At 45.4% G+C, this 25,984-nt stretch overlaps 1 protein-coding gene across 1 annotated transcript; it reads right to left on the reverse strand.

The window, feature by feature from the left end:
- Nucleotides 1–4: 4 nt before the first annotated feature.
- Nucleotides 5–22,235, reverse strand: CWC25 (CWC25 spliceosome associated protein homolog). The gene is made up of 10 exons (XM_035026993.1): nucleotides 21,934–22,235; nucleotides 19,365–19,537; nucleotides 12,676–12,912; nucleotides 9,260–9,329; nucleotides 8,502–8,629; nucleotides 7,763–7,826; nucleotides 6,884–7,095; nucleotides 6,449–6,547; nucleotides 1,615–1,776; nucleotides 5–1,113 (listed from the first exon to the last, which is right to left on the reverse strand). The coding sequence occupies exons 1-10, from the start codon at nucleotides 21,949–21,951 to the stop codon at nucleotides 999–1,001; spliced, it is 1,278 nt and encodes a 425-aa protein (XP_034882884.1). The 5' UTR covers nucleotides 21,952–22,235; the 3' UTR covers nucleotides 5–998.
- Between the last annotated feature and the right edge of the window lie 3,749 nt (nucleotides 22,236–25,984).

A 25,984-nucleotide genomic window follows, 5' to 3' on the forward strand; every position in this document is an offset into this window, starting at 1 on the left:
CTGGTCCCAAGTCTTTGGGGTTTTTAATACCTGACTAAAAAATAGTAGCAAACTCCTGAAAATCTACAATTGTAATAAGATTACTACATGATTAAAAGGAAGCCATGAAATAAAACAGCTTCCATTTTATTTTCTTTTAAGAGCCAGGGTGGGAGCACACTAGTAATTTGGTCCTGACTCCTAAAATCATTTGACTTCACCGCTGCACTGCCCACAGGGGAGCCTGTAAGCAGTGTAAAAGGACAGATACCCTGGATCCTATCTACAAACCCAGGCTCCTCCTAAACTAGCCGGATTCAGAGGGGGAAAAAAAGCTGACCTGCCTTACTGTATTACTCAGTAACATATAGTACAGTCACTTACCAAACAAGATGTTCTCACAAAGCTAACTTTTTAAAAAGCATGTAAAAATTATACATTTATACACATACGCACTATACTTTTACAGTTCAAAAGATAGTCAACAGCTCATCTAGTGCTTTTCTGGATTGTTTCCCCTTCCAGATTCTTTGTCACCCCCTTGGCTCTGCCCTAAGCTGACATCATTCTGTCATATTATCTACTAAATCAAGTAGATGTTCATTTACCCTACTAAGCACAATCTATCTGGGTGACTCGAGAGAGAGGTTTCTGCAAGGTCCGGTCTACACTGAGGCACACTGTTCTCACAGCCGGGAAGAAAGTGGCATAGTGTAAGTATCATGACCGCAGGAAACAGCCTTCCAGAGCAGGATGAGTGCTCACACCTAGAGTGTCCAGGGCCCACTCACTAAAACCTACAAGACACTCAGCAAAAGTTACTGAGGGTCCCACAAAGTGCGCCACACTGGTTCCCCAAGGAAGTAAGCTGTCTCAGGAATCGCTGGAGGAGAGTCATCTGAACAGCAGTGCTCTGACAACTGTACAAGAAGTCACTTGAACTCTTATAAAGAGAATGTTTAAGGGATCAGCAGCCTCCCTGGAAAATTCAGGAAAACCAGCAAGAGAGGGGATGGCTTTCATCTTTTCATAAAGTTCTTCTCCAGAGCTACTGAGGTTCTCTGTAGAGAGTAGATGTTCCGTTTCACCCTATCCTCCAGGGAGGAGGTAGATGCGCTCTCCAGCTTCATGCGGCTAAGAAGAGAAGACAAGAGAATAACGTGAGTAACAAGTATTTGTCAACTGGTCAACTATCTGGCAGAAATAGAAGAAACAGGTTGCCAGCCATAAAGCAGATGGAGAAACCCAAGCTCTTTTAAGCCCATGCAGGTAACCTTGGAGTGGACTCCATCTGGAACTCAATTTGTTAAAACAACTTCCATCAAGGAAAAGTTATCTGTTTTGGAAACCAAGTAAAGCCTCATTGGAAAAAGGCCTCCTGAGCCATGAATTCTTATTTAAATGGAAGGCAAGGAGATTCAGTGAAAATACCAATTCACTCCTCCTTCCTTCAAATAAAAAATATCCCACTGTCTAGCTAGATGCTGGGAGTAGTAACAAAGGTGGCTTGGAGGCTGACCTCCCTGTTCTTGCTGCAGACACAGAAACACCAGGAACACAATGAATGAATCAGCTACCCAGCTGCCTCCTTGGGACCACAGCCATGAAAGCCCTTAGGCAGCAAGATGCACTCACTGGATAAACTTCCCATCCCGGGCACCCAGCTTCTCCAGCCTCTGTTCCCGTTCGTCATCCTTAGCGTGCCTCTTGAGGACATTCAGCCTCTCTTCCTCCCGCCACTTGGCATTTTCCATCATCTCTTGACGTTTTCGCTCTAGTTCCTCTGATGAGAGCTTTCTGTTGAACACAAAACAAATCCTATCAGGTCTACTTCTCTCCCAGCAAAAAAAAAAAAACAAACACTACAGGGAGAACAGAAATCAGGTAGGATCCCCCACCCTGCTCTCTCTATGGAAATGCTCAACCCAGGGCCACCCTCAGCATGAGTTTCCTTCCTTCCTAATATCTTGGGCAGGTGGCTTCATCCAAATTTCAAAGACTTGTAGTGACAGATTCCATACTCTCTCTCAGTAATCTCTGGAGTGATTCATTATTCTAAACATTAAATACAAAATATTCTAATTGTTTGCTCAATGACTTATTGAAGAACACAGGACTAAGTTAGCCATGTGACTGCTGACATCTACCATCTACCCACTGGAAATGCTTAGAAATTCATGGACATAGCCCAGGAGTACACCGCTTTAGGAATAAGCTAGAAGCCAGATGCCTGAAGAATTCAAGTCAATTCAACTTAATCTCAGAGAGTAATAGGTAGGTCTTCTTCCCTGGCACTCACTGCAAATGAAGTCAGACCAAGAAGAGGTAATAAACCAGGTCAATCACTATTTAACAATGTCAGAAATCCAAATCCATTGCTTCTCAAATGGGTGTGATAAGCCCATTTAAAAGATCCCCCTTTAAGGGGAAAAATAATTCGTGGAGTCCCATTAGGGAGTGGAATTCAATTTTGAGACAGAAACTTAAAACACTAAAACTTGACATTTAGTTGTCTATAGTGAAATGACAATGCTCCGTTTCAAAAAACCCACTAAATAAAATATATAAAACCACAAAGAGAATAGGAGAGGAGATGACATTGGATAAGAGATGTCTAAAAATTATTGGAAGATAGAAGTGGATGAAGGGGTGGTAACTACTTTTTACAGATTAGAGAAAACTCAATCCCTTTAAGTGCCCAATAGTAATCAGAAGCAAAATCCAGGAAAGGCTCAGAGACTGCAGGCACCAAGTAGAGGATGGTGGTAAAGCTCAGTCTTTAAGTCTGTATGAGGAGGGGCGCCTGAGTGGTTCAGTCGTTGGGCGTCTGCCTACGGCTCAGGTCATGATCCCAGAGTCCTGGGATCGAGCCCTGCATCAGGCTCCCTGCTCTGCAGAAAGCCTGTTTCTCCCTCTCCCACTCCTCCTGCTTGTCTTCCCTCTCTCGCTATGTCTCTGTCAAATAAATAAATAAAATCTTTAAAAAAAAAAATGAAGTCTGTATGAGGAGCAATTAAGACACCCTGGGTCCTCATGCCTAACTTGGGGAAGCCAGTGATTGTTCTCCCAAGCATCAACAGGAGACCCTCCAGAAGGGAGACCCTTCTAGGAGTTTCTGAAGAACTAAGCTAGACAGGAAATCAGAAGTTGCAGGCTAATCAGGCACAGCAAAAGGAAGCTGGCAGGGCCACCAGGTGTGGAAATAATTTCTCCCAAAATGCCAGCAGCCAGAGTTAGAGCCATTGGTCACACAGCCAGAGGGCTTTTTCCTTCTATAGAAAAAAAAAATTTTAAGATTTATTTATTTATTTGAGAGAGAATGCAAGCAGGGGGAGGGAAGAGGAAGAGGGAGAGAATCTCCAGCAGGCCCTCCACTGAGTGTGAAGCCCAACACAGGGCTCAATCCCATGACCCCATGATCATGACCTGAGTGGAAACCAAAAGTCAGGCGCTCAACCGACTGAGCCACTCAGGCACCCTCTTCTACAGAAATTTAATGGTTCCTGGGGGCCTGGGTGGCTCAGTCGGTTAAGCGTCTGCCTTCGGCTCGGGTCATGATCTCAGGGTCCCGGGATCGAGTCCCGCAGCGGGCTCCCTGCATGGCAGGGAGCCTGCTTCTCCCTCTCCCTCTGCTGCTCTCCCTGCTTGTGCTCTCTCTCTGTGTCAAATAAATAAATAAATTTTTTTTTGAAAAGAAGAAATATAATGGTTCCTGACAAGAAAACCAAAGATACTGACATAAAAGTGTCCCCAGCTAAAAACTAGTTCAAACCCAATCTCCCACTAGTAGATAAGTCCTGCCCATACACAATACAGTGATCTCAGCTTTAATTCCTTACTCTTACATATGAATAGACAGTAAAATATCAAACATTTCAGGAAAGCCTCTCACATGAAAGAGACCAAAGGAAAAGGGAACAGACGAAGATGAAGCACAAAACTTATTAAAAGTTTACAATTAAAAATTTCACTCAGAGGGCGCCTGGGTGGCTCAGTTGGTTAAGCGACTGCCTTCGGCTCAGGTCATGATCCTGGAGTCCCGGGATCGAGTCCCGCATCGGGCTCCCTGCTCAGCAGGGGGTCTGCTTCTCCCTCTGACCCTCCTCCCTCTCATGTGCTCTCTCTCTCTCATTCTCTCTGTCTCAAATAACTAAATAAAATCTTTAAAAAAAAAAAATTTTCAAAAAAAAAAAAAATTTCACTCAGAGATAATGAAAGATATTATATCGATAAAATGGAAAAGTTTTTTTGTGTTTTTTTTAATTTTTTTTTTTAAAGATTTTATTTATTTATTTGAGAGAGAGAGAATGAGAGACAGAGAGCAAGAGAGGGAAGAGGGTCAGAGGGAGAAGCAGACCCCCCGCCGAGCAGGGAGCCCGATGCGGGACTCGATCCCGGGACTCCAGGATCATGACCTGAGCCGAAGGCAGTCGCTCAACCAACTGAGCCACCCAGGCGCCCTGGAAAAGGTTTTTAAAATGAAACATTAGGGAGGGGGCACCTGGGTGGCTTTGTCCATTGAGTGCCTGACTCTTGGTTTCGAGGGATGGAGCCCTGTTGCTCTGTGCTCAGCAGGGAGTCTGCTTGAGATTCTCTCCCTCTGACCCGCCCCCACTCTCTCTCTCTCTCTAAAATAAATAAATCTCTCTAAAATAAGTAAATAAAATCTTTTAAAAAAATTATAAAAGTGCTGTGTTGCCTGTAAGAAATTTTGTAATTTCAAAAGCAATGGAAAATATTAATTAAATGGGAGTCCCACAAGACCCCAAAAAATTTTTACAAGAAAAAAATAGCCTTATTCCATAAAAGTTGTTTTTAAGAAGATTTTATTTATTTATTTTGACAGAGAGAGCTCACAAGCGGGGAGTAGGGCAGAGGGAGAGAGAGAGAAAATCTCAAGCAGACTGCCCACTGAGCATGAAGCCCTACATGGGGCTCGATCGCAGGACCGTGAGACTATGACCTGAGATGAAATCAAGAGTCGGATGCTTAACCAACTGAGCCACCCCCCAAATTTTGGTGCCCCCAAAATTGCTTTAAATTGAGCATCTTACTACAAAAGAGAAGCTTCATCTTTTCAGCTGTTAAAGTCATTTTAGATCACCAATTAAAACATACAGACAAAAGAAAATGCACACATTTAAAAATTCTCAATTATAGCCATAATTTTTCTTTTTATCTTGATTCACTGTCATCTTAATTACATAAAACCACCTCCACCACCTGGAACACCAAACCAAAACACACAATGAGATCACAAAATCTATGCATGGAAGTTTCTGTGCTTTTACTCCTGGGAGAGAGAGGTCTTAAGGGCTCTAACCCATTTAAATCACAAAATTCAACACAAATATTCTAAGGGTTAGGATAAGAAAGGCTGATAAAGTAAGACAAACTAAAGTGATGGCAGATGGCAAGAGAGACAGAAAAACAAAGCAGGATCTGAAAAAGCATAGTCACACACTGACCAAGAGCCTTAAAACACAAAAACAAATACATACGCTCATGAGCATTGACCCAAAGAGCAGTGTAACTTCCAGCCCAGCTGAAAAACTGTCACCAATAAAAGATTAAATTCTACATAACATACTCTGTCTGGCAGGCAGGGAAACATATAACATATTTTAGAAAGTTGTCAGTCAAGATTAAAACTTTTTAAAAAGTTTCTGTTCCTTAGAAACTTAGGGAATCAGGCAATCAAGAGTTAAAAGGGACCTGTAGGGTCTGCCTCTTTTTTAACATAGTGAATACAAGAAGTGGTGTAGACTCCCAGTGGTTCTCAATGTTGACTGCCTGTTGAAATCACTGGGAAGCTTTAAAAATACTGATGTCTGGGCCCACCCATAGAATTTATGATGTAATAGGGCTGGGGTGCAGCCAGGTAATGGAATTTTTTTTAAGCTTCCCAGATGATTCTACTGTGCAGCCCATTTGTTTAGGCAGTAAAAGGAAGTTCACAAAAGTTGCCCGGCTCCTCTCAACTTCTACAAAGAGTAAGCGAGACCCCCCAGAAACAGCCTTTTGTGGGCACAGCCAACTCCCCTCAGGTCCCAGGGCTGAATGCCCCTGTTCCGTCTAACTCACTCCATACCCAACTCCAACACAGAGTCCATCTTAGGGCGTCTGCCTTCAAGGAGAGCACCCTGCTTCCCCTTCAGCTGATGCCTCAAGAAAGGAACACTCTCTCGAGAAAAGCTTCTCTATGGAAATCTCTATGAGAATTAGTATGTTTACAGATGTCCAGAGACAGTCACTTAAGCAATTGTTCATTAAGTTAAAACTATTACTTTGTCCTTTCAATGTGCCTCGCAGGGAAGGGAGGCGGGCCAGACTGTTAAAAGCTGACAGGAAGAATAAAAGCTGGTTTGGTAAAAAAAGGTGATGTAGATTATCCACTTGCCCTGGTTTGAGCCACTCCTAGACTCAGGCCTGCAGAGTCTGCAGTTCACATCCGGGGCTCCTGACTCACCTGGTGTATCCAGGAGCATGCCGCCTTTGGTAGATCTCCTTTTTAGGTGATGGGCTTTTAGTTCGGCCTCTATCTCTCCTGTTGACCTTTGAGTTGTGCCTGTGACAGACACAGAGTGGGCAAAGAGGAGAAAAGCCTTTTCAATACAGGGGCTTTTATCATGTCCCTCAAATAATGGGAGAAAAGCTAACAGTCTTAGAATTATAATCCAAACTGAAGAGAACAGAGGGCAGAAGTGGAATAAAAGCAAACACATAAAGATATATAAGATTTGATATTCAACTCATTCCAAAGATTCCACATATATAAATATGTAGTTCTAGGGGCCTGAGCTTTACATTGAGGTGGCCGGGGGTGGGTAACGACAGGGAAATATACCTGCTGTGACCAGCCCCCACATTTACAAGCCATTTCCCAGTGAATTCCCACACTCACGATTTGCTTGGCCTCGGGGACCGTGACCTTCTGCCTGGGGATCGAGAATTCCTGTCCCGGGACCCCGCTTCTCGGGTGCTCTTCTTGTTGGCATGTCTGGGAGGTGAGTGGGAGGAGCTTCTGGACCTGGAATAATTCTTCAACCCGTGCATTCCCTTTTGCTTGGCCATCAGAGAACTCTGCACTCCATGGCTATGGTAGGAGTCCCTGATCTGTAACATCAAGGAAAGGAAGAGAAGATATTCATAGAAGAATCTGCAGCTCAGGAGAGAACTCACCAACCAGCACCCGCTGGATGTTTCACTGTTTCACAAAGCAGTGAAACAAGGAAATGAATGAGCACTGAGGTTCTGTAGGAAGCCAACCGGGCGTACCCAGCCCATCACACAGTTACCACAGAGAAGCACTCAAACTTAGCAAAGTTCTCTGCAGAATCCCCTCAGAGAATGGACCCTGCCAGCCACCTGCACTGCCTTCACTTCACCACAGCCTGAGTAGGAGCAAGAGGCAGGGCATGGAGACCAGGACCTAAGGTTAAACCTACTAAGGAAAAAAGGAATCTAGAGGGATGGTGGTCAAAAGCCATCAACCTGGAAGCTAAAAATGCCTGCATTTCATGGAAATTATGTGCAGAGGGAGAGGCAGAATGCCTGCAGGCCCCACTAGTGGTTTAGGCTCTCCGCTCAGAGGGCCCTCAGCCCCGGTTGGAGGCTCAGGGGTAAGGAATGGGCCAGCTCCCCAGCAGCCCTGACCCTGGTGGCCCAAACTCCTTCCTTCCCTCATGATGTCCAATTGGCTGCAAGAAATGTTCTCTGTCCAAACAGGCTCTCAAGTCAACACATTCCAAAGTCACTCCCTCTGAGATGCTCACATCCTTACCTGTAAGCCATATCCCGGGGCTCTGGACAGCACAGGGGAAGAATCTGCCATCTTCTTTTGAGATCTAAGCGATTAAAACACACATTCATTGAAAAAGAAAATGCATAAAGGTCCAGTTTAAATCCTTTGTGCTGAAGCAAGCTTCCTGCTTCAAATGTGACCTTTCCCACTTGTGCTACACTCGGCAGTGGGGCTGCCTATTTGGACTGTCTCTGCTGGAGAATGCATCAGCAGAGTCATGTTTTCCCTGTGAAAACCCGCGGGCCTAGCTTTTCAGCCCCAACGCCTGAACACATTCTCCTCTCACCTCGTGCTGCTATTCTAGGGACTAAGAGTGAGTCAGCAATGCCAATGCTCACTGCTCCCACAGACAAGACACACAGAATGGGCCCAGATGGGCCCATTAATGCATTAAAAAAAAAAAAGAAAGAAAAAAAAAGAAGGCTACATAAAATCCACTTCCGTCTTGGAGGAGTCACGAGCAGAGACGGAAGTCACATCTAGGATGTCTGCGCTGAGACCTACAAGGCTACGGTCAGCTCCGTGAGGGGCCGCGCCGAGACCGCCAACGAACGCGGGTGCTGGATGGTGAGTTCTGTGGGCATGGGGCCCACGTGCGAGGGCTCACCCCTGAAACCCCGGTGCCTGGCAGGTCCTAACACAAAGCAGGCGTCCGTGACTATCTGGAGAATGAACGAGTCAATGAGTCAACGAGGGAGGCCCGCCTCCACATGCTCACCTCCCCCGGCCGCGCTCCTCCTCGCTACTGCAACCATCACTACTTGAGCTTCTGTGCTTATGTTTCTTGTGCTTCTTTTTCTTCTCCTTCTTCTTCTTCTTCTCCTTTTTTTCCAGACTCATTTGCAACTAGGAAACAGCCAGAACATAGCCACGTAAGATCAGGGAGAGCCCTGAGGGGCCTGGTTCATGCACAAACTACCTGACTCTGTGCCTCTGGGTCGACAGGGGTCCAGGATGCTCACAGAGCTTCCCTGTCAACAGGAGGAGGCAAGTGTTAACCCTGGCAATGCGCACACACCTCCCTGGACTACTGAACGGACACTCTGGTGGGTGGAGCTAGGACTCGGTATTTGTAAACCATCCCCAGAACCAATGCCTTGGAATTCCCAATCTGTCCAAAGAACTCCAACTCCATTGAAAGTAATCGGGGACTGCAAGATCAATTTTTACATTTTCCTTACCAACTAATCCAAAACACAATCACATGGTATGTCAAGTGAATGATAAATGGGCCCTAGAGGCTCGACACGTGATCTCCTGAATACACTGTATGATCAGGACTTCCACAGGCATGTCCCATACTCCTAATTTCTAAAAAAAACTGACATCACATAGTGCTTTTCCAACCAAACAACATGAAAGAGGAAATCATTCTGCTTTCCCACTCATAAGGTAAGAGTGAAATGAGAGTTCTCATGTTAAGTAGCTACAAGATCCTCTTAGTGTTTATTTGATAAACTACAATAAACTACTTACCAATTCTTTGATTTTCTTCATTTTCACAGGATTATTCAACACCTCTCTTTTTTTCTCCTCCTCCTTCTTCCTAAAAAAAAAAAAAAAGAGGAAATAATAAAAATCATGACTATCTCTTTTGGCCAGGGGATTAAGTCATTCATTCTACTCTCCACAAGTCTACACAGCAATCTTTTTTCCAAATGCACGCAGACAGCGTTTGTGTGAAAAGCTGTATGGTGGTGTGGAAGCCTTCGGGCTTCTTCCTCAAACCTACAGAAGGGACTGAATTGGAGGGCAAGGTTACACTGCTTTCCTGTGGTACAGAAGAGTGCGTGTGGGGGCGCCTGGGTGGCTCAGCCATTAAGCGTCTGCCTTCGGCTCAGGTCATGATCCCGGCGTCCTGGGATCGAGCCCCGCATCGGGCTCCCTGCTCCGCGGGAAGCCTGCTTCTCCCTCTCCCACTCCCCCTGCTTGTGTTCCCTCTCTCACTGTGTCTCTCTCTGTCAAATAAATAAATAAAATTAAAAAAAAAAAGAAGAAGAGTGCGTGTGGGCTGTTCCTCATTAGGCTTTATGCTCAGGGCTTCCCGGCTGGTCAAGTAAATGGGTGTCATCCTGTGTATCAACCGGTTGCTGCTTAGCACGAAAACCAGCTGGGAAATAAAGAGAATGAATTCCTCTTTCAAGAAGTCTTCCTCTCGGGGCGACTGGGTGGCTCCGTCGGTTGAGCGTCTGACTCTTGATTTCGGCTCAGGTTGTGATCTCAGGGTCATGAGATACAGCCTTGTATCAGGCTCTGCGCTCAGTGGGGAATCTGCTTAGATTCTCTCTCTCCCTCTTCCTCTGCCCCTTCCCCATCTCTCTAAAATAAATAAAATAAATCTTTAAAAAAGAAAAAAAAAAGTCAGGGCGCCTGGGTGGCTCAGTTGGTTAAGGGTCTGCCTTCGGCTCAGGTCATGATCCCAAGTCCTGGGATCGAGCCCCACATCGGGCTCCCAGCTCAGTGAGGGGCCTGCTTCTCCCTCTGCCTGCCACTCCCCCTGCTTGTGCTTTCTCTCTCTCTCTGTCAAATAAGTAAATAAAATCCTAAAAAAAAAGTCTTACTCTCATTTATTGCTCATGACAGTAAACCGGTCGGCCTTCATGGAAGACAATTTGGCAGCACTTTTCACAGCCCGCATAATCTTTAATCTTATAAATTCTTCCTTAAGAATTTGTTACTGTAAGGATATAATCCAGGAAGGTCCCTACAAAGCTGTCCATATTATAACAATGAAAATTTGGAAACAAGTTAGGGCCCAATAAGAGAATATTAATAAATAAATTATGGTATATCCACACAATGTAGACATAAAAAACAGTATTATAGGAGCACAGTTAGTGACATAGAAAGATGTTTGCTATATATAACTAGGTGAAAAAAAGGAGTTTATAAAATAATACGCATAATATTTGTACATCAATGTTCAGAGCAACATTATTCACAATAGCCAAAAGGTGGAATTAACCCAAATGTCCACTGATAGATGAAGAGACAAATAGAATGTATACAGTGGAGTATTATTCAGGCTTAAAAAGGAAGGAGGGGACGCCTCGGTGGCTCAGTGGGCTGAGTGACTGACTCTTGATTTCGACTCGGGTCGCAGGATAGAGCTCCTCGTTGGGCTCCCCACTCAACAGGGAGTCTGCTTGAGGTTCTCTCTCTCCCTCTGTCCCTGACCCTGCTTGCACACGCTCCCTAAAATAAAGTAAGTCTCAAAAAAAAAAAAAAGGGAAGGAAATTCTGACACATGCTACAACACAGATGAACCTGTGAAGACCTTATGCTGAGTAGAATAAGCCAGCCCCACAAAAACATAATTACTGTGTAATTTCACTTATGTGAGGCTCCTAGAGTAGTCAAACTCACAGACACAGAAAGTAGAATGGTGGTTCCCAGGGGCTGGGGGAGGGGGAAACGTGGACTTCTTGTTTCACGGGTAAAGAGTTTCAGTTTTGCAAGGTGAAAAACTCCTAAAGATGGGTGGTGCTGATGCCTGCCCAACAGGGTGAATGTACTTAATGCCACTGGGCTGTACACTTACAAAGGGTTACGACTGTAAATTTTATGTTATGTTTTACTTACCACAATTTAACTAATTAAGAAGCTAACAAAATGGAAGAAAATATTTGCACATACATACACAGTATCTTTACATACACCTAGGCAATACCTTTACTATGTAAATAACTTCAGAATTTTTTCAAGGGGCGCCTGGGTGGCTCAGGTGGTTAAGCGTCTGCCTTTGGCTCAGGTCATGATCCCAGGGTCCTGGGATCGAGCCCCACATCGGGCTCCTGGCTCAGCGAGGAGCCTGCTTCTTCCTCTCCCTCTGCCTCTCTCCCTGCTCATGCTCTCTCTCTCTCTCTCTCTGTATCTGTGTGTCTCAAATGAATAAATAAAATCTTTAAAAAAAAAAAAATTTTTTTTCCAAAATTAGAAATATAAATGACAAATGTTTTTCGATGTTCAACCTTATACACTTGAAATAAAATGCTGCAAATTAAACCAAAAAAATTAATATGCACAGCATGAGTTGGCACCCAAAATGCAACTCGACTTTGATATGTTACATATTAGGATTTCACGGAAGATTCTAACGTTTCTTTTTAAAGGCTTCTGCTGTACAAAAAAAAAGAGGAGGGCGCCTGGGCGGCTCAGTTGGTCAAGCGACTGCCTTCAGCTCAAGTCATGATCCTGGAGTCCCGGGATGGAGTCCCACATCAGGCTCCCTGCTTAGCGGGGAGTCTGCTTCTCCCTCGACCCTCCCCCATCTCATGCTCTCTCTCTCTATCTCATTCTCTCTCTCAAATAAATAAAATCTTAAAAAATAAACAAACAAACAAAAAGAGGGGTTGGGCGGGGTAGAAGGCCTGCTCTCCCACCTATCCCGCTCTATACATAGTCCCAAATTTCCAAGAAGCTGCCAGCCTTTCTCACCTTGCTTCTAACTCCTATTTTTGTTCAAGAGCCAAAGGTAAATGAATAATCTGGTCCAGTCTGGTCCACTGGCCATCACTTATCACATGGCCTAGATAAGACACCCACAATAGATCCTCCTTCCCAACATCAGGGAAACCAAATAGAGACAGATCCTTTTACAGGGCAGACAGAAGCCAAGAGGAAACCAACTGTGAAGCTAAGCAACTCCGAAAAAACAAAACAAAACGGGCGCCTGGGTGGCTCAGTTGGTTAAGCGACTGCCTTCGGTTCAGGTCATGATCCTGGAGTCCCGGGATCGAGTCCCACATCGGGCTCCTTGCTCAGCAGGGGGTCTGCTTCTCCCTCTGACCCTCCCCCCTCTCATGTGCTCTCTCTCTCATTCTCTCTCTCAAATAAATAAATAAAACAAAACAAAACAAAACAAAACTCTTCCCAGCTGGCCACCAGTATACCTGATGATGAAGAGTGGGTCCTCCCGGATTTTGCTGGCCATATCAAGAAGGGAATTGGCACCGGAAGGGGCAAAAATAGAGCCTGGGAGCAGTCCTGTCTCGGAAGAACAGCCTGCCTCCTTCTCCTCCATCTTCTCGAAAACGTACTTGTCAATGGGGCGCCCCAGCAAGTACTCATCGCGGTTCACCATCCCACCAGGACCCTGATACATCCAGTCCAATTTTTCTTCTTTTTTCCTAGTTCAAGACAAAAAAAACACAATCAAAGGAAACGTAGACTCTTGCAGACCTACACATGCAACCCGAACACGAGGGCTAGAGGACTTCAGCTGGTCGGAGCAGGACTCATTCTCCAGGCACCTGGCAGAGCTAAACCCTGTGCTCCATGTGGCACATGAGAACACATGGTGCTTGTCAGCATGGAGCTCACCATTCAGGGGAGAGATCGTTTCCCCACTCTTAACGCCATTTATGTGGAGAAAGTATCCCTCAACCTGAGGCGTGGACACTTGCTCAGGGCTTCTCAAGCCTCCTTTACCAAGCCTTTACATTCTGCTTTCATTTTGAGGAGAATCGGAAACAAGCAGCAGATTCTGGATCATCTCACCACCAAGAACAATCTCAGGGACCGCATATGCAGTTCCGTGAAGTGTGTTTGGGTGTGGCTTGTCACATGGGCACCAGCAGCAATTCTCCACTTGGGAAGATAATGAGAAAAGACCAGGGATAACTGAATAAGCAAATTATGCTTTCAAGCCAAAAGAGAGGGGCCAAGTCATGTCCAATATTTGCCAAACAATACTGCCGTGTGGTTCGGAGAGAAAAAAGTGGTGGGAAAATCGCACCTCACACAACAGACAGAAACGGCATGCTGAACTCACAAAGGCCTGTGTGGAAGAGCCAACACCACGCTCCCGCTGCAAGCGGCAAAGCAGTTTCATCAGAACAGTATGATCCGTAATGTTAAATTCAACGTTTATTGAATATGGCTTCTTAACATTTGTGTATTTATTTTTGCTTAAGATTATGTAACAACTATGAGCATAAAGGATGTCTTCCTAAGTTATATGTCTTTGGACAATTTTTTAAAAGATTTTATTTATTTAGGGGCGCCTGGGTGGCTCAGTCGGTTAAGCGTCTGCCTTCGGCTCAGGTCATGATCCTGGAGTCCTGGGATCGAGTCCCGCATTGGGCTCCCTGCTCAGCGGGGGGTCTGCTTCTCCCTCTGACCCTTCCCCTCTCATGCTCTCTGTCTCTCATTCTCTCTCTCGCAAAAAAAAAAAAAAAAAAAAAATTTAAACCAATGATGGAGGGGCATAACCCTTAGTTTTAGTTTAGTTTGGGTTTTTTTCCTATTAAAAGGATGGGTTTGAGAAACACTATAGTCTAGAATTAAGAACTGATTGTGGACCACTGGGGTCAGGCTCCACCCAGCTTGCCTGGCCTCACTCACACCACTGGAGTCAAGATGGAGGAGTATAGTGAGGACCATGCCCTGTGGGGGGTCTTTATGATGAGTACCATAGGTACTGATATCTTTCAAGCAATTAAAGGGTCTCACCATTCTCCAGCTGGAATAAACCAAAAACTTCAAGGGAGTTTGACAGCTATTAAAATCAGGCCTCCACAGTTGGGAGGTAGCTTTATAGTTTAGGGAGGCCTGTTTTCCAGATTGACTGTTGAATGGTTCAAGCTAGAAGGAAAGAAGATCTCTGGAACTCCACGACAAGTGCTGCCTTACTAGGAGCCACAATGGCAGCAAGAAATGGACCAGTGGCCATGGTTGTTGGGTCAGCTAGGATGGGTGATCCAAGGTTTAACTGGAGGAGCTGGTACCCGGTGGACAAAACTTGCCTTTGTGCAGTTTCCCAATTGTCCTTAGTTTGCTGAAGACCCCTCCCAGTTGCCTTCAACCCAGTTACCACCCTCACCATTGGAGAGTATGGACAATGCCAATAGGACTTCTCTCCCTGGATTTCTTTTTTTTTTTTAAGATTTTATTTATTTATTTGACAGAGAGAGAGAGACAGCGAGAGAGGGAACAAAAGCAGGGAGAGTGGGAGAGGGAGAAGCAGGCTTCCTGCGGAGCAGGGAGCCCGATGTGGGGCTCGATCCCAGAACCCCAGGATCATAACCTGAGCCGAAGGCAGATGACTAACGACTGAGCCACCCAGGCTCCCCATCTCCCAGGATTTCTTTAACAGAATAAGTTGTAGTTCAAGAAGGATTTGGGAAGACTAAGGCATTCAGAAGAGTGCACGGCACAAAGTAAGTACTAAATAAACACTAGCTGGCCCTTTTATTAGCTATGTATACGCTTCTCTCTCCCACCCGGTTTACTCACCTGTGAATCCCAGACAACTGCCTAATGATCACGTGTTCAGTGTTTGCCATTTTATGGTCAATGGATCTTGAGCAAGGCAGTACTTTTTGAAAGAAAAGCATGTCTTGGTGATTGGGTCAGGGGAACTTTCGAAGGACATATCAAAGACGACTGGAGGGATCATGCCTATGCATGCCTGCCACTAACAGGGATGGGGAAGCTGAGAAAAAAGATTCATTTATCCATTTGTAAACATTTACTCTGCTACTTCCTAGAGCCAGACAGATGAGGAAGGCCAGAGGATGAAAAAGATTCAGGCAGCCAGGTCGCTCATAAGCTACTGGATGAGGCACAGAGGTCCACACATTACCAAGCAGTGCTGAGGAGCACTAAGCATGTGCTGAGGGGACTAAGGGAGTCATCAGCATGAAGGTGACAAGCGGCACTGCAGGAATGAAGTAAATCTGACAGAGAGAGAATAAAGGGAGAAGAGCAGCTAGGAGATGAGGGAGAAGCTAAGTAAGTGAAGGAAAGAGAAGACAGGATATAGGAAGAGGTAGGAGGACAAGCAACCTGTAGGCCAAGAAGTAAAAAGTGGGCAAGTCTCTGGGCAAGGGCAACTGGGTCAAATATAGAAGAATGGATATAAAAAATGAAGGCAGGGGCGCCTGGGTGGCTCAGTAGGTTGAACATCTGACTCTTGATTTTGGCTCAGGTCCTGATCTCCGGGCCAGGGGATCGAGCCCCATGTCAGGCTTCGCACTGGAGTCGGCTTGAGATTCTCTCCTTCTGCCCCTCCCTTCACTTGTGCACGTGCTCTCTCTCCCTCAAATAAATAAATAAATAAATAAAATCTTACAAACAAACAACCCAAACCAAAAAACAACAGCAGATACTCCTATAAAGTAGTATTTTCACGGCTCTGTTGAGTCTTTTTTTTTTTAAACTTGCATTTCTTTTTTCTTTCTTTCTTTTTAAGATTTTATTTATTTATTCATGAGAGACAGAGAGAGAGAGAGAGAGAAGCAGAGGGAGAAGCAGGCTCCCAAGGAGCAGGGAGCCCGATGCGGGACTCGATCCCAGGACCCTGGGATCATGACCTGAGCCGAAGGCAGACGCTTAACCATCTGACCCACCCAGGTGCCCTCTGTTGAGTCTTGAAGGGACTCAACAAGTATCAGTCCTATTCAGTCAGGCCCTCTAGTAAGAGAACACACTGAATTGCCAAGATCCAGGGCTTGGCCTGGTTCCACCACTACCCAGTTGCATAGTTACTTCTGTGCATGCAAGTTACTTCCATATCCCTGTGTCTAAAACAGAGCTAGTAACCACCATCTCTCACTGTTAACTCTGAGTTTTTAGATGAGAAGATACTTGGGAGAAAAGCCACGTAAAATCAAAATGATCTTGGGGTGTCTGGGTGGCACAGATAGTTGAGTGACTGACTCTTGGTTTCGGCTCAGGTCATGATCTCCGGATCCTGGGACGGAGCCCCACACTGGCTCCATGCTCAGCGTGGAAATTGCTTGAGAGTCTCTCTCTCTCCCTCTGCCCCTCCCACTCATGCTGTCTCTCTCTCTAAAATAAATAAATCAAATCTTTAAAAAAATAAAAAAGGCAAGATGATCTACAGATTTTTTGTTTTTGCTATCATTAAATATATAGACCACGTTCTCAATCAAGCTGCCCGTTAGGATCACCAAGAGCTCTTAAAAGATACAGATGCCCTTGCCCTACACACCCCCTGCTATTCTTAGGGAACCACTCCCATCTTTAATCTTCTAAGAATACTCTAAAGTGCAAAGGCTGAGAAACACTGGTATGGACCACCATCTAGAACACGTAATTTTCTAGCATTATCAGTAAATACTAAAGCAACACTATTGCAAAGAGGGATGTGGACATCCAGGATAATACGTGTATTAAGTTTTCTATTTGTTCTGAGAGATGCATTATAAATTTAGAAAAGATTATCTGACCCATGGAAGTGAATCATGGTAAAAGGATTCTACGGGCATTTTATAGGATAAATTAAAAGCATGTCACTGTGCAAAGAGCTATACAAAGCAGTGAGATGGACAAGCAGATGATTAAATACAGCTGCAAGTAAAGACCAAAAAAAGGACATACATGCTGACCTTTGTGTTTTATAATGTTCGAGGATATGTGAGGGGGCAAAAAAAAAAAAAAAAAATCAAAAGAATATAAAATCAACTTCCTCCTACTCACAACAGGTAAGCAGGCATGAGAGTCAGCAAAGGATAAACGTTTAACTCCTAGCTCTGAAGCTGTTCATCTACACTCCCATCTCATTAACTAGACTCTGCAAAGCCCAGATTTCTGACACAACAGGCGTATGATGTGTAATGCTTTGCTGAATAAGAATTTCAAGGGGTGCCTGGCTGGTTCAGTCAGAAGAGCATGTGACTCTTGATCTCAGGATTGTGAGTCTGAGCCCCACGTTGGGTGTAGAGATTACTTTAAAATAAAATCTTAAAAAAAATTTTTTTTCGGGCGCCTGGGTGGCTCAGTCATTAAGTGTCTGCCTCCGGCTCAGGTCATGATCCTGGGGTCCTGGGATCGAGCCCTGCATCAGGCTCCCTGCTTAGCGAGAAGCCTGCTTTTCCCTCTCCCACTCCCCCTACTTGTGTTCTATCTGTCAAATAAATAAAATTTTTTAAAAATCTTAAAAAAAAATTTTTTTTTCAAAAATAATTTTTTTACTTTTGGTTAGTGGAAAAGCAAAATCTTATGACTAATAAGTACTGAATCTAAAATTGGTATCTGTTTTAAAATCAAGGGTTCACAAAATCTAGTTTCACATAGAACAATGTGTGTTCACCTTATAAACTGCCCAGGAATTAATCTGAATGTGTGAAATTTACTGACATTAAATTATAATGTAGGCACCTGGCTAGAGCATGCAATTCCTGATCTCGGAGTTGTGAGTTTGAGCCCCACATTGGGGACAGAGTTTACTTAAAAAAAAATAACAACACATTTTTAAAAATGTAAAGTATATAATTTACATAAAGCATATAAAGTAAAATAATGTAATGTATGTCTATGGTACTAAAAAACATAAAATTTCATTCCCTTATCTCATTTGATGTATTAATGTCATAACTATATTTTGTTCTATTTAAAAATTCTAGGGCGCCTGGGTGGCTCAGGTCTGACTGCTTTCGGCTCAGGTCTGACTGCTTTCGGCTCAGGTCATGATCCTGGAGTCCCTGGATCGAGTCCCGCATCGGGCTCCCTGCTCAGCAGGGAGCCTGCTTCTCCCTCTGACCCTCCCCCCTCTCATATGCTCTCTCTCTCTCATTCTCTCTGTCTCAAATAAATAAATAAAGTCTTTAAAAATATATATATATCTTTAAAAAAAATAAAAATTAAAAAAATTAAAAATAAAAATTCTAAAAAACTCTATTTTAAAACATTCCAAGTTTCACACTTGAGTCAGAATGGCCTTCCCCCCAATCCAGTATCCTGAAAGAATGTGACTGTCACCATGCCTAAGTTCCATAATGCCATTTCCATGTGTATGTTTCACATACACACACCACCCTGAATGTCACAGATCCTCTTGTCATGAAGTATGAAAGAAAAGCCCTAGATACCCAATGGGGAGAGTATGCCACCCACCACCCCAGAGACATGAACGAGGAGAATGACAGTACAGATTACTCCGATTTTAGTCTATATGTTGTTTTCACTAAACTTAATGCGCCGTACGTTTTATGCTTCTTATTTTTCTCAGAATACATCTGCTCCCACTTCATTTTATGAGATGGACAGGTTAATGATCATCTGCTGCTCCTATCCTGTATCACACATGAGGAAACTGAAGTAGGGTGAAATGGAGTGGGACTGTCCACAGTCACACAATTTTTACTGACAGACACCACCCACCTGCTTCCATGAGACCTCACTGCCCCCCTAACATGAGTCTGCGGTACATAAACAAACAAAGCAGGACTGAGGCCCGGACACGCTCTGAGAGGTGGGGAGGAGGCAATCATCCTCAGGCATGCTTATTAATCACCAACCATGAGCGAAGCCTACACTAAGCCCTTTACACGCCATCTCATCTGATCCTCCACAAACCTTGGGAATTGGGTACTCTCATTCCCCTGGTTCTACTGAGGTAACTGAGGCCCCCACACTTGCTCCCAGTGACACAGTTAGGCTGTTACACGCAAAGCCAGCCTGAGAACCCAGGCCAGACTGACTCCAAAACCCATGCTCGCAGCCAGCAGTTCTATGACAAGTTGATGATGCAGCTGCAGGCCAGCCCCGCAGTGCCCCAGGTCACCGGGACAGCCCTAGCCCCACTGCCCCACTGCGGCCTCAGCCTCTCACTCACTTGACAGCCCCAACATCCTCAGCGTAGCGCTGCATCTCTTCCCGGGCCCTCTCCTCCCGCAGCTCCCGCTGCAGCTCCTCGATCTTCTTCCGCTCAGCCTCATGCTTCTGCTCAGCCTTCCACACCTTCTCCACATTGCGGAGGGTCTGTGGGTGCCAGCTCTTCTTCAGATTCTGTGGTGAATGAAAGAAGGGAGAAAACAATGCAGGGGGTGGGTATTGGCCCCTCCATTCCCTGTTCATGCCCAAGCAAACATCTAAGGGCAAGACGTTCTTCACAATGGTGAGGTTGGCACCCAATAATCTCTCACACATCTGGGGGTTTTGTTCAAGTATGTAAAGCTTCAGCATAGAACAGGCCTTTTCTGGATTCCCTTTGAACGCTGTTAGCTTGAAATGTTTATGGATCAGACTTCCACTGACCATGCCTGAACTAAGGTACGGTGGTGACAGGACAGGGGGGATGGGCAGAGAGGTGGGAAGGTAAACTCTGAAAGGCAACAGAACTCTAGTGCGTTTGGCAGGGGACATTCATTTTTATGAACACAATCTTCTTCTCCTTGAGTCCAGTTAACCTGCCTTAACCTTATGTGGTTTATAACCCCACCAAGTACCTCTTTCAACCTTCCTTCTTGGGAATCTCCCCTCGGTTCTGATCTCCCCTTCACGCTGCACCCTGAAGCACCTCAAGAATGCTTCTCATCTCCCTCCTCCCCATCAGCCACTGCTTTGGTTCAGCTGCCAACCAGGGAAGGTTTCCTGGAAGAAGTGACATCTAATGACAATTACAATTTAGCCCAGTGATGTAGGAAGCAGGGAGGAACAGGGGTAGATTTCCAGAGGGAACAGCACACACAACTGCAGGCCCAGTGGTGAGAAAGAACATAGCACAAGAGATTCTGTGGGGCTAAAGAAGGCATGCAAGCTGATGAGGAGGGGGGTCTAAGATGAAGCCAAACAAGCCAACTAAGAAAGGATAGAGTAAGGCCTTATAAACCATGTTAAGGGGGTGGGCTTTATCCTGTGGACAGTAGGAAACACTAAACAGTCATATGCAGGTGACAGGCATGACTAGCTATCATGTTTAGAATGCACTGGAGATGGCAGAGATTGAGGACCAGGAGACCAGTTAAGAAGCCTAAATGAGAAAACCTACAAGAGGTACCTGGCATGTAGAAGATATTCAGTCAATGAGGGCTCTCTTCTCTTTCTTTTCTCTTTTCTGCCTTGTCCTTTTCCCTTCATCAGGCTGCTCAGTCCCCTACTCCACCCGTCCCCAGCCTTGTCCTACTGGTCCTTCTCCCCTTCCTTCAACATGGGTGATTCTGCCCCCTAGGGAACATTTGGCAATGCCCAGAGACATTTCTGGTTGTCCCAACTGGAGGAGAAAAGTGCTACTGGCATCCAGTGGCTAGAGGCCAAGGATGCTGCTAAACATCCTACAATGCATAAGACCACCCCCCCACACACACACACACAAAAAGCAAAACAAAGAATTATCCAACCCAAAATGTCAATAGCACTAAGAAACCCTGAATTAGAGCTTTCCTGTCCCTAAATGCAGTTACCTGAAGAACATGCTAAATTGGGGCGCCTGGGTGGCTCAGGCGGTTAATCGTCTGCCTTCGGCTCACGTCATGATCTCAGGGTCCTGGGATGGAGTCGTCAGGCTCCCTGCTCAGCGGGAAGTCTGCTTCTCCCTCTCCCTTCCCCCCCCCCCGGGCTCGCTCACTCACCCTCTCATAAATAAATATTCTTTAAAAAGAATACACTAAATTGTATGAATCTTAGAGTCTTGGAAAGTATTCTAATCAACAACACCTGACAAACTCTAATACAGATACTGGACAGGTGGCAAAACCGATCTATTTGCTTATTCAATCAGCTACACTTTAAAGAGGTTAGCATCTTTCTGATCTTGTACCATGTTCTTGTGGGTCCTCTGCCCTATCAGGAGCTCAGCACACTACAAATGAACTATACAGTTTAAGAGAAATTGCCACATAACTTATATTAAGTGCTATAAACTCAGAAGAAAGCTGTCACTACAGATCAGAATGCAGCATTGAAGGAGGAGTGGAAGTCAGAAAGGTGGACGTGAAGAAGATAATTTCGGGTTTAAAATAGATATGGCTCAGGGGTGAAGAGAATGGGGCACGACCACCCCTACTACAGCCCCAAACATGACTGAACTCCCAGCTGAGGAAGAGAGAAGTGTCCCACGACAAGATATACAAAATCAAGCCTGCGTGACTTGGTATCTGCTTCCTTTCGTAGGCATGATTCCACCACCACCACCCCCTCCCGGACCTTCCCGGAATTTCCAGCCGGGAGGGCCCCCAGTAACAAACACACAAACACCAGCCGCCACAGCTTCGCACACCTTCCCAGATCTCTGCCTGGTCCGTCCGTAGCCCCAGAGATCGGTCCCCTCTCCAAGACTACGCTCCCTTCTTGCGAAAGCACGGCTGTGTAGCCGTGCTCACCCACTCCCACACCCTCCAATTTCCGTCCCCAGCCGGGGTCGGTCTCCCGCTCCGTCCTCCCCCGCCCAGGCCTCCCTCACTTACCAGATCTCCGCCCCCCATGACAGCTGAGAAGTTTCCTTTCTGCGCGGACCTGGAGGACGCGGGAGGGATCGAGAGGAAACGCAGAAAAATAGTTCAGCTGCGACCTGCCTGCCACTTTTACTGCCCGATCTAGAGCCCACTTCCGGGAGGGCGCCCTATTACTGACGTCGGCGTCGCGGCACGATGACGTTTAGTACTCTGTCGCGCAGTGCGGTGTTAGCGTCACGGGCGGTCTCACGGCTTGCGGCCCAGATCTCGCGGCGCCTGCGGTCCGGTTTTGGACACCTCTGTTGGCACCTCACCCGGTTTCGGGAACGCTGTGTTGAGACGGCGCGGCTCGGTCCTCTTACGGTCGGCCGGAAGCCCCGCCCCGCCCCAGCCCCCGACCCCGCCCCCGACCCCGCCCCGCCGGCCTGTTACCATGGCAGCGCGCCACGACGTTCCCCCCGCCGCGCACAGGCTCCACCCGGCTTCTCCGCGCCCGGCTCCAGTGCCAGTTCGCCCAGTTCGCCTCCACCCCGCACACCCCCCTCACGGCCTTTCAGAAAGGCTTTTCAAAGCCGCACTCCTCTCCAACCTCCACGCAGGGTCCACTCTTACTCCAGGCCTAGTTTATCGAGGGAAGCAGAAAGCATCCCGCCGAAATCCCATCGGCTTCCCTGCACCAAACCTTTATTATTTTTTTATTGGATGAGGCCCACCCACATAAGGCTCTCTACCCAAAAGGTGGGGCTCGAACTCGCGACCCTGAGATCCCAAGAGCCTGCTCTACCCACTGAGACCGCCAGGCGCTCCCTCCTGCACCAAACCTTTAGAATCTGCCTGCTTCTGCATTTCCTTTCCCTCCATTTATGTCGGAAGAGGCGTCCTTCCCGTCTTAAGTCCTCACGGTTCATCAGCTCTGCATCCGACCCCTCACATCTGGTATTACAGATACCTTCCTCCATCCTGTAGCGCCCTCAGTAACTGGCCCTTTGTCATCAGCATTTTTTTTTTAAGATTTTATTTATTTGGGGGCGCCTGGGTGGCTCAGATGGTTGAGCGTCTGCCTTCGGCTCAGGTCATTGATCTCCAGGTCCTGGAATCGAGCCCCACGTCAGGGTCTCAGCTCAGAGGGGGGGAGGGCTCTGCTTCTCCCTCTTCCTCTGCCTCTTCCTCTCCCTCTCCCTCTGCCTCTTCCCCCGCTTGTGCTCTCTCTCTCTCTCAAATGAATAAAATCTTTTAAAAAGATAAGATTTTATTTATTTTTTAGAGCTACAGAGTGAACTCGAGCAGTGGGAGGAGCAGAGGGAGAGAGGGACACGCAGACCCTGCACTGCCCACCGTGGGGCTCGATCTGAGGACTCTGAGACCTGAGCTGAAACCAAGAGTGAGATGCTCAACCCGCTGAGCCACCCAGGAGTCCCTGTTTTCAGCATTTTAGATGCGCTCAACTGACCCTTTAAAAAACAAAAAAACAAAACGGGAAAATAACCATGTCTTTCCCCTAGCTGCTCCACTTTACTTCTTAACCAGACTGTAAATGGGCTGTCTCCACTCAGGAGACAAGATGCCTCCACTTCATCTTCTGCTTAACCTCAATCCTCCACTCAGCTATTCTTCACCCATAATCTTCAGCAATCCCCCCATACTTAAATCAAAAGTCACATCCCATCCTCATTTGACCTCCCCTAGCCTTTAAAGGTATTTCCCCTCTCGAAACACTACATATGACTTCTCTGCACCACTCTCCAGATTATTGTTTTATTCTCTAGTCTCTTCTCAGGGAACATTTTGTTTCTACTTCATTTTGCCTCTTCATCTTGCTCTAGGTTCTGTCTTGGGTCTTTTCACACTAAATGCTCTCCCTGGGTGATCTCATTTACTCAAGGGCTTCAGTTCCATCTATATACTGATGGATCCCAAATTCATTATCTCCAGTCGTATTTCTCTCTCAAGCTCCAGGGTTTTAAGCCTGGCTATTAGACGTTTCCAGTTGGACATCTGGGAGGCACGGAAACTGAACTCATTATCTAACCTATCCTTATTCCCACTATCCGCTCTTTTCTCTGTTACCAGTGCTTCTCCATCTTGACATCATCCAGGACCTCTCCCTCACCTCCAACATCCAATCAGTCAACAAGATCCTTGCTGCTAAACATCTCTCACACCTATCCACCTCTCTGTCACCATTCACCACCAGCCTGGTTCAGACCCCATCATCTGTCCTCTGGGAAGTCTCATTTCCTCACTTTCAGTTGTATCCCCTACCCATCTATGCACTCCTTTAGCACTAAGAGTGATCTCTCTAAAATGCACATCTGAGGGCGCCTGGGTGGCTCAGTTGGTTAAGCGACTGCCTTCGGCTCAGGTCATGATCCTCGAGTCCCGTATCGGGCTCCCTGCTCAGCAGGGAGTCTGCTTCTCCCTCTGACCCTCCCCTCTCTCATGTACTCCCTCTCTCTCATTCTCTCTCTCAAATAAAAATAAATAAAATTTAAATAAATAAATAAATAAATAAAATGCACATCTGATGTATCAATCCCCATGTTCTAAAACCCTTAATAATTCTCCATTATTCATACTATAAAGACCACATTTTTAACATATCTAGGCCCTTCATGACCTGATCCTTCTTACCTCTCCAGCCTCATAAGACTCCCTACATGTCCCTACCTGTCCAGGCAAACTTTTATTTCCCTGGCCAAACCCTCTTAACATTTTTTAAATAGGTTAAACATTGTAAATATGTTTTAAAAGATGCAAAAGGCAATGCAGTAAAAAAGTCACCCACCATCCTTATACCCTCGTCAGAGTTCGTTTATCTCATGTGTCCTTTATAATTTTATATTAAATATTTATATTTGAAATTTTGATCCATGTGGAATTTATTTTTGCATATTATCTTTCCAGTTGGCTACACATTTGCCTCAATGCTTTACAGAATAATCTTATTCTGGTGTGAAATATCCCTCTGTTATGTGGTGTATTCCCATTTGTATCTGAGTTTGTTTCTGGATCCTCCCTTCCATTTCATTAGTCCATCTATTCATATGCTCTTACCAAACTGTCCTCATTATTGTAACTTTCTTTTAATGACTGGTAAGCCTACCTCTCCCTCACTACTACTCTTTTTCTAGAATTTCCTGGCTCTCCTTACACTTTTATTTTTCCAAGTGAACTTTAAAGTCAGTGTGTCCATTCCAGAAATAGTCCTGTTTGTGGTTTTATTGAAGGACATATCAAATTTTTAGATTAATTTGGAGAATTATATTATAGCACCTATCACTGTTTTATAAATTGCTTGTGTACTTGTCTGTATCCATATGAGTTCCATAATGCTAGAGACTGTAGTTCACCTTTGCGTCCTTTATGCTGGGCACAGATTCTGGTGCACAATAGTTGCTCAATTAAATGTGGTTAAATGAATGAGTGACTGGATTACTGATTCCTTAAAGGCCCTATGTCCCGGAGTCAAAGTTGACCAAGATATTTCTTTAGGGTATGGCCTCATAGAAATAATAGTTATATTAATATATTAATATCTTGGTTATTAATAATTACACAATAATAAAGGGGGTTATATATTTGAAAAACCAATGGCTTTGATTTGAGTTTGACTCTCAAGTCGGCTATATATGTTACTGTGACTTTGGACAAGTTTTATAACCTCTCTGAGGGTCTTTCCCCATCTGTAAAATAAATATCCTACCACCTACTGTGAAAAGTTGTCATATGACATGAAATAACATTTGTAAAGCATTTCACGTAGTGCCTGGCAGATAGCAGCTGCTCAATAAATGATAATTCTACCTACCATGTGACTAGTACCCATACTAACCGCTTTTCTAGGACTCCATCTGATTGACACCAAAGGTTAGGAGGACAAGGGGATGGTCCTAAAAGTCAATGGTGCCATAGTTTTGTGGTGGAAAATGTTTGAAAACAGAACAGGGCTATATTTGAGGGAAAGAGAACTGGAAATCATCAATTTCTTTTCACCAGTGTTTTTCACATTGTGATCTGGGGACTACCCATAATGGATTTCCCTGAGGATCTTATTAAACCCTAC

The sequence above is a fragment of the Mirounga leonina genome, unplaced genomic scaffold (assembly GCF_011800145.1).
Source record: "Mirounga leonina isolate KUSES-001 unplaced genomic scaffold, KU_Mleo_1.0 Mir_200, whole genome shotgun sequence".
Lineage (NCBI taxonomy): Eukaryota > Metazoa > Chordata > Mammalia > Carnivora > Phocidae > Mirounga > Mirounga leonina.

Bases quoted from the DNA above. Each gene is read 5' to 3' on its own strand.
- CWC25 (XM_035026993.1), bottom strand. The intron at 8,630-9,259 runs GTAAGTAGTTTA...GCTGTTTCCTAG, and splicing joins TGAAGAAAATCAAAGAATTG to TTGCAAATGAGTCTGGAAAA. The intron at 1,777-6,448 runs GTGAGTCAGGAG...TGTGTTCAACAG, and splicing joins CATGCTCCTGGATACACCAG to AAAGCTCTCATCAGAGGAAC.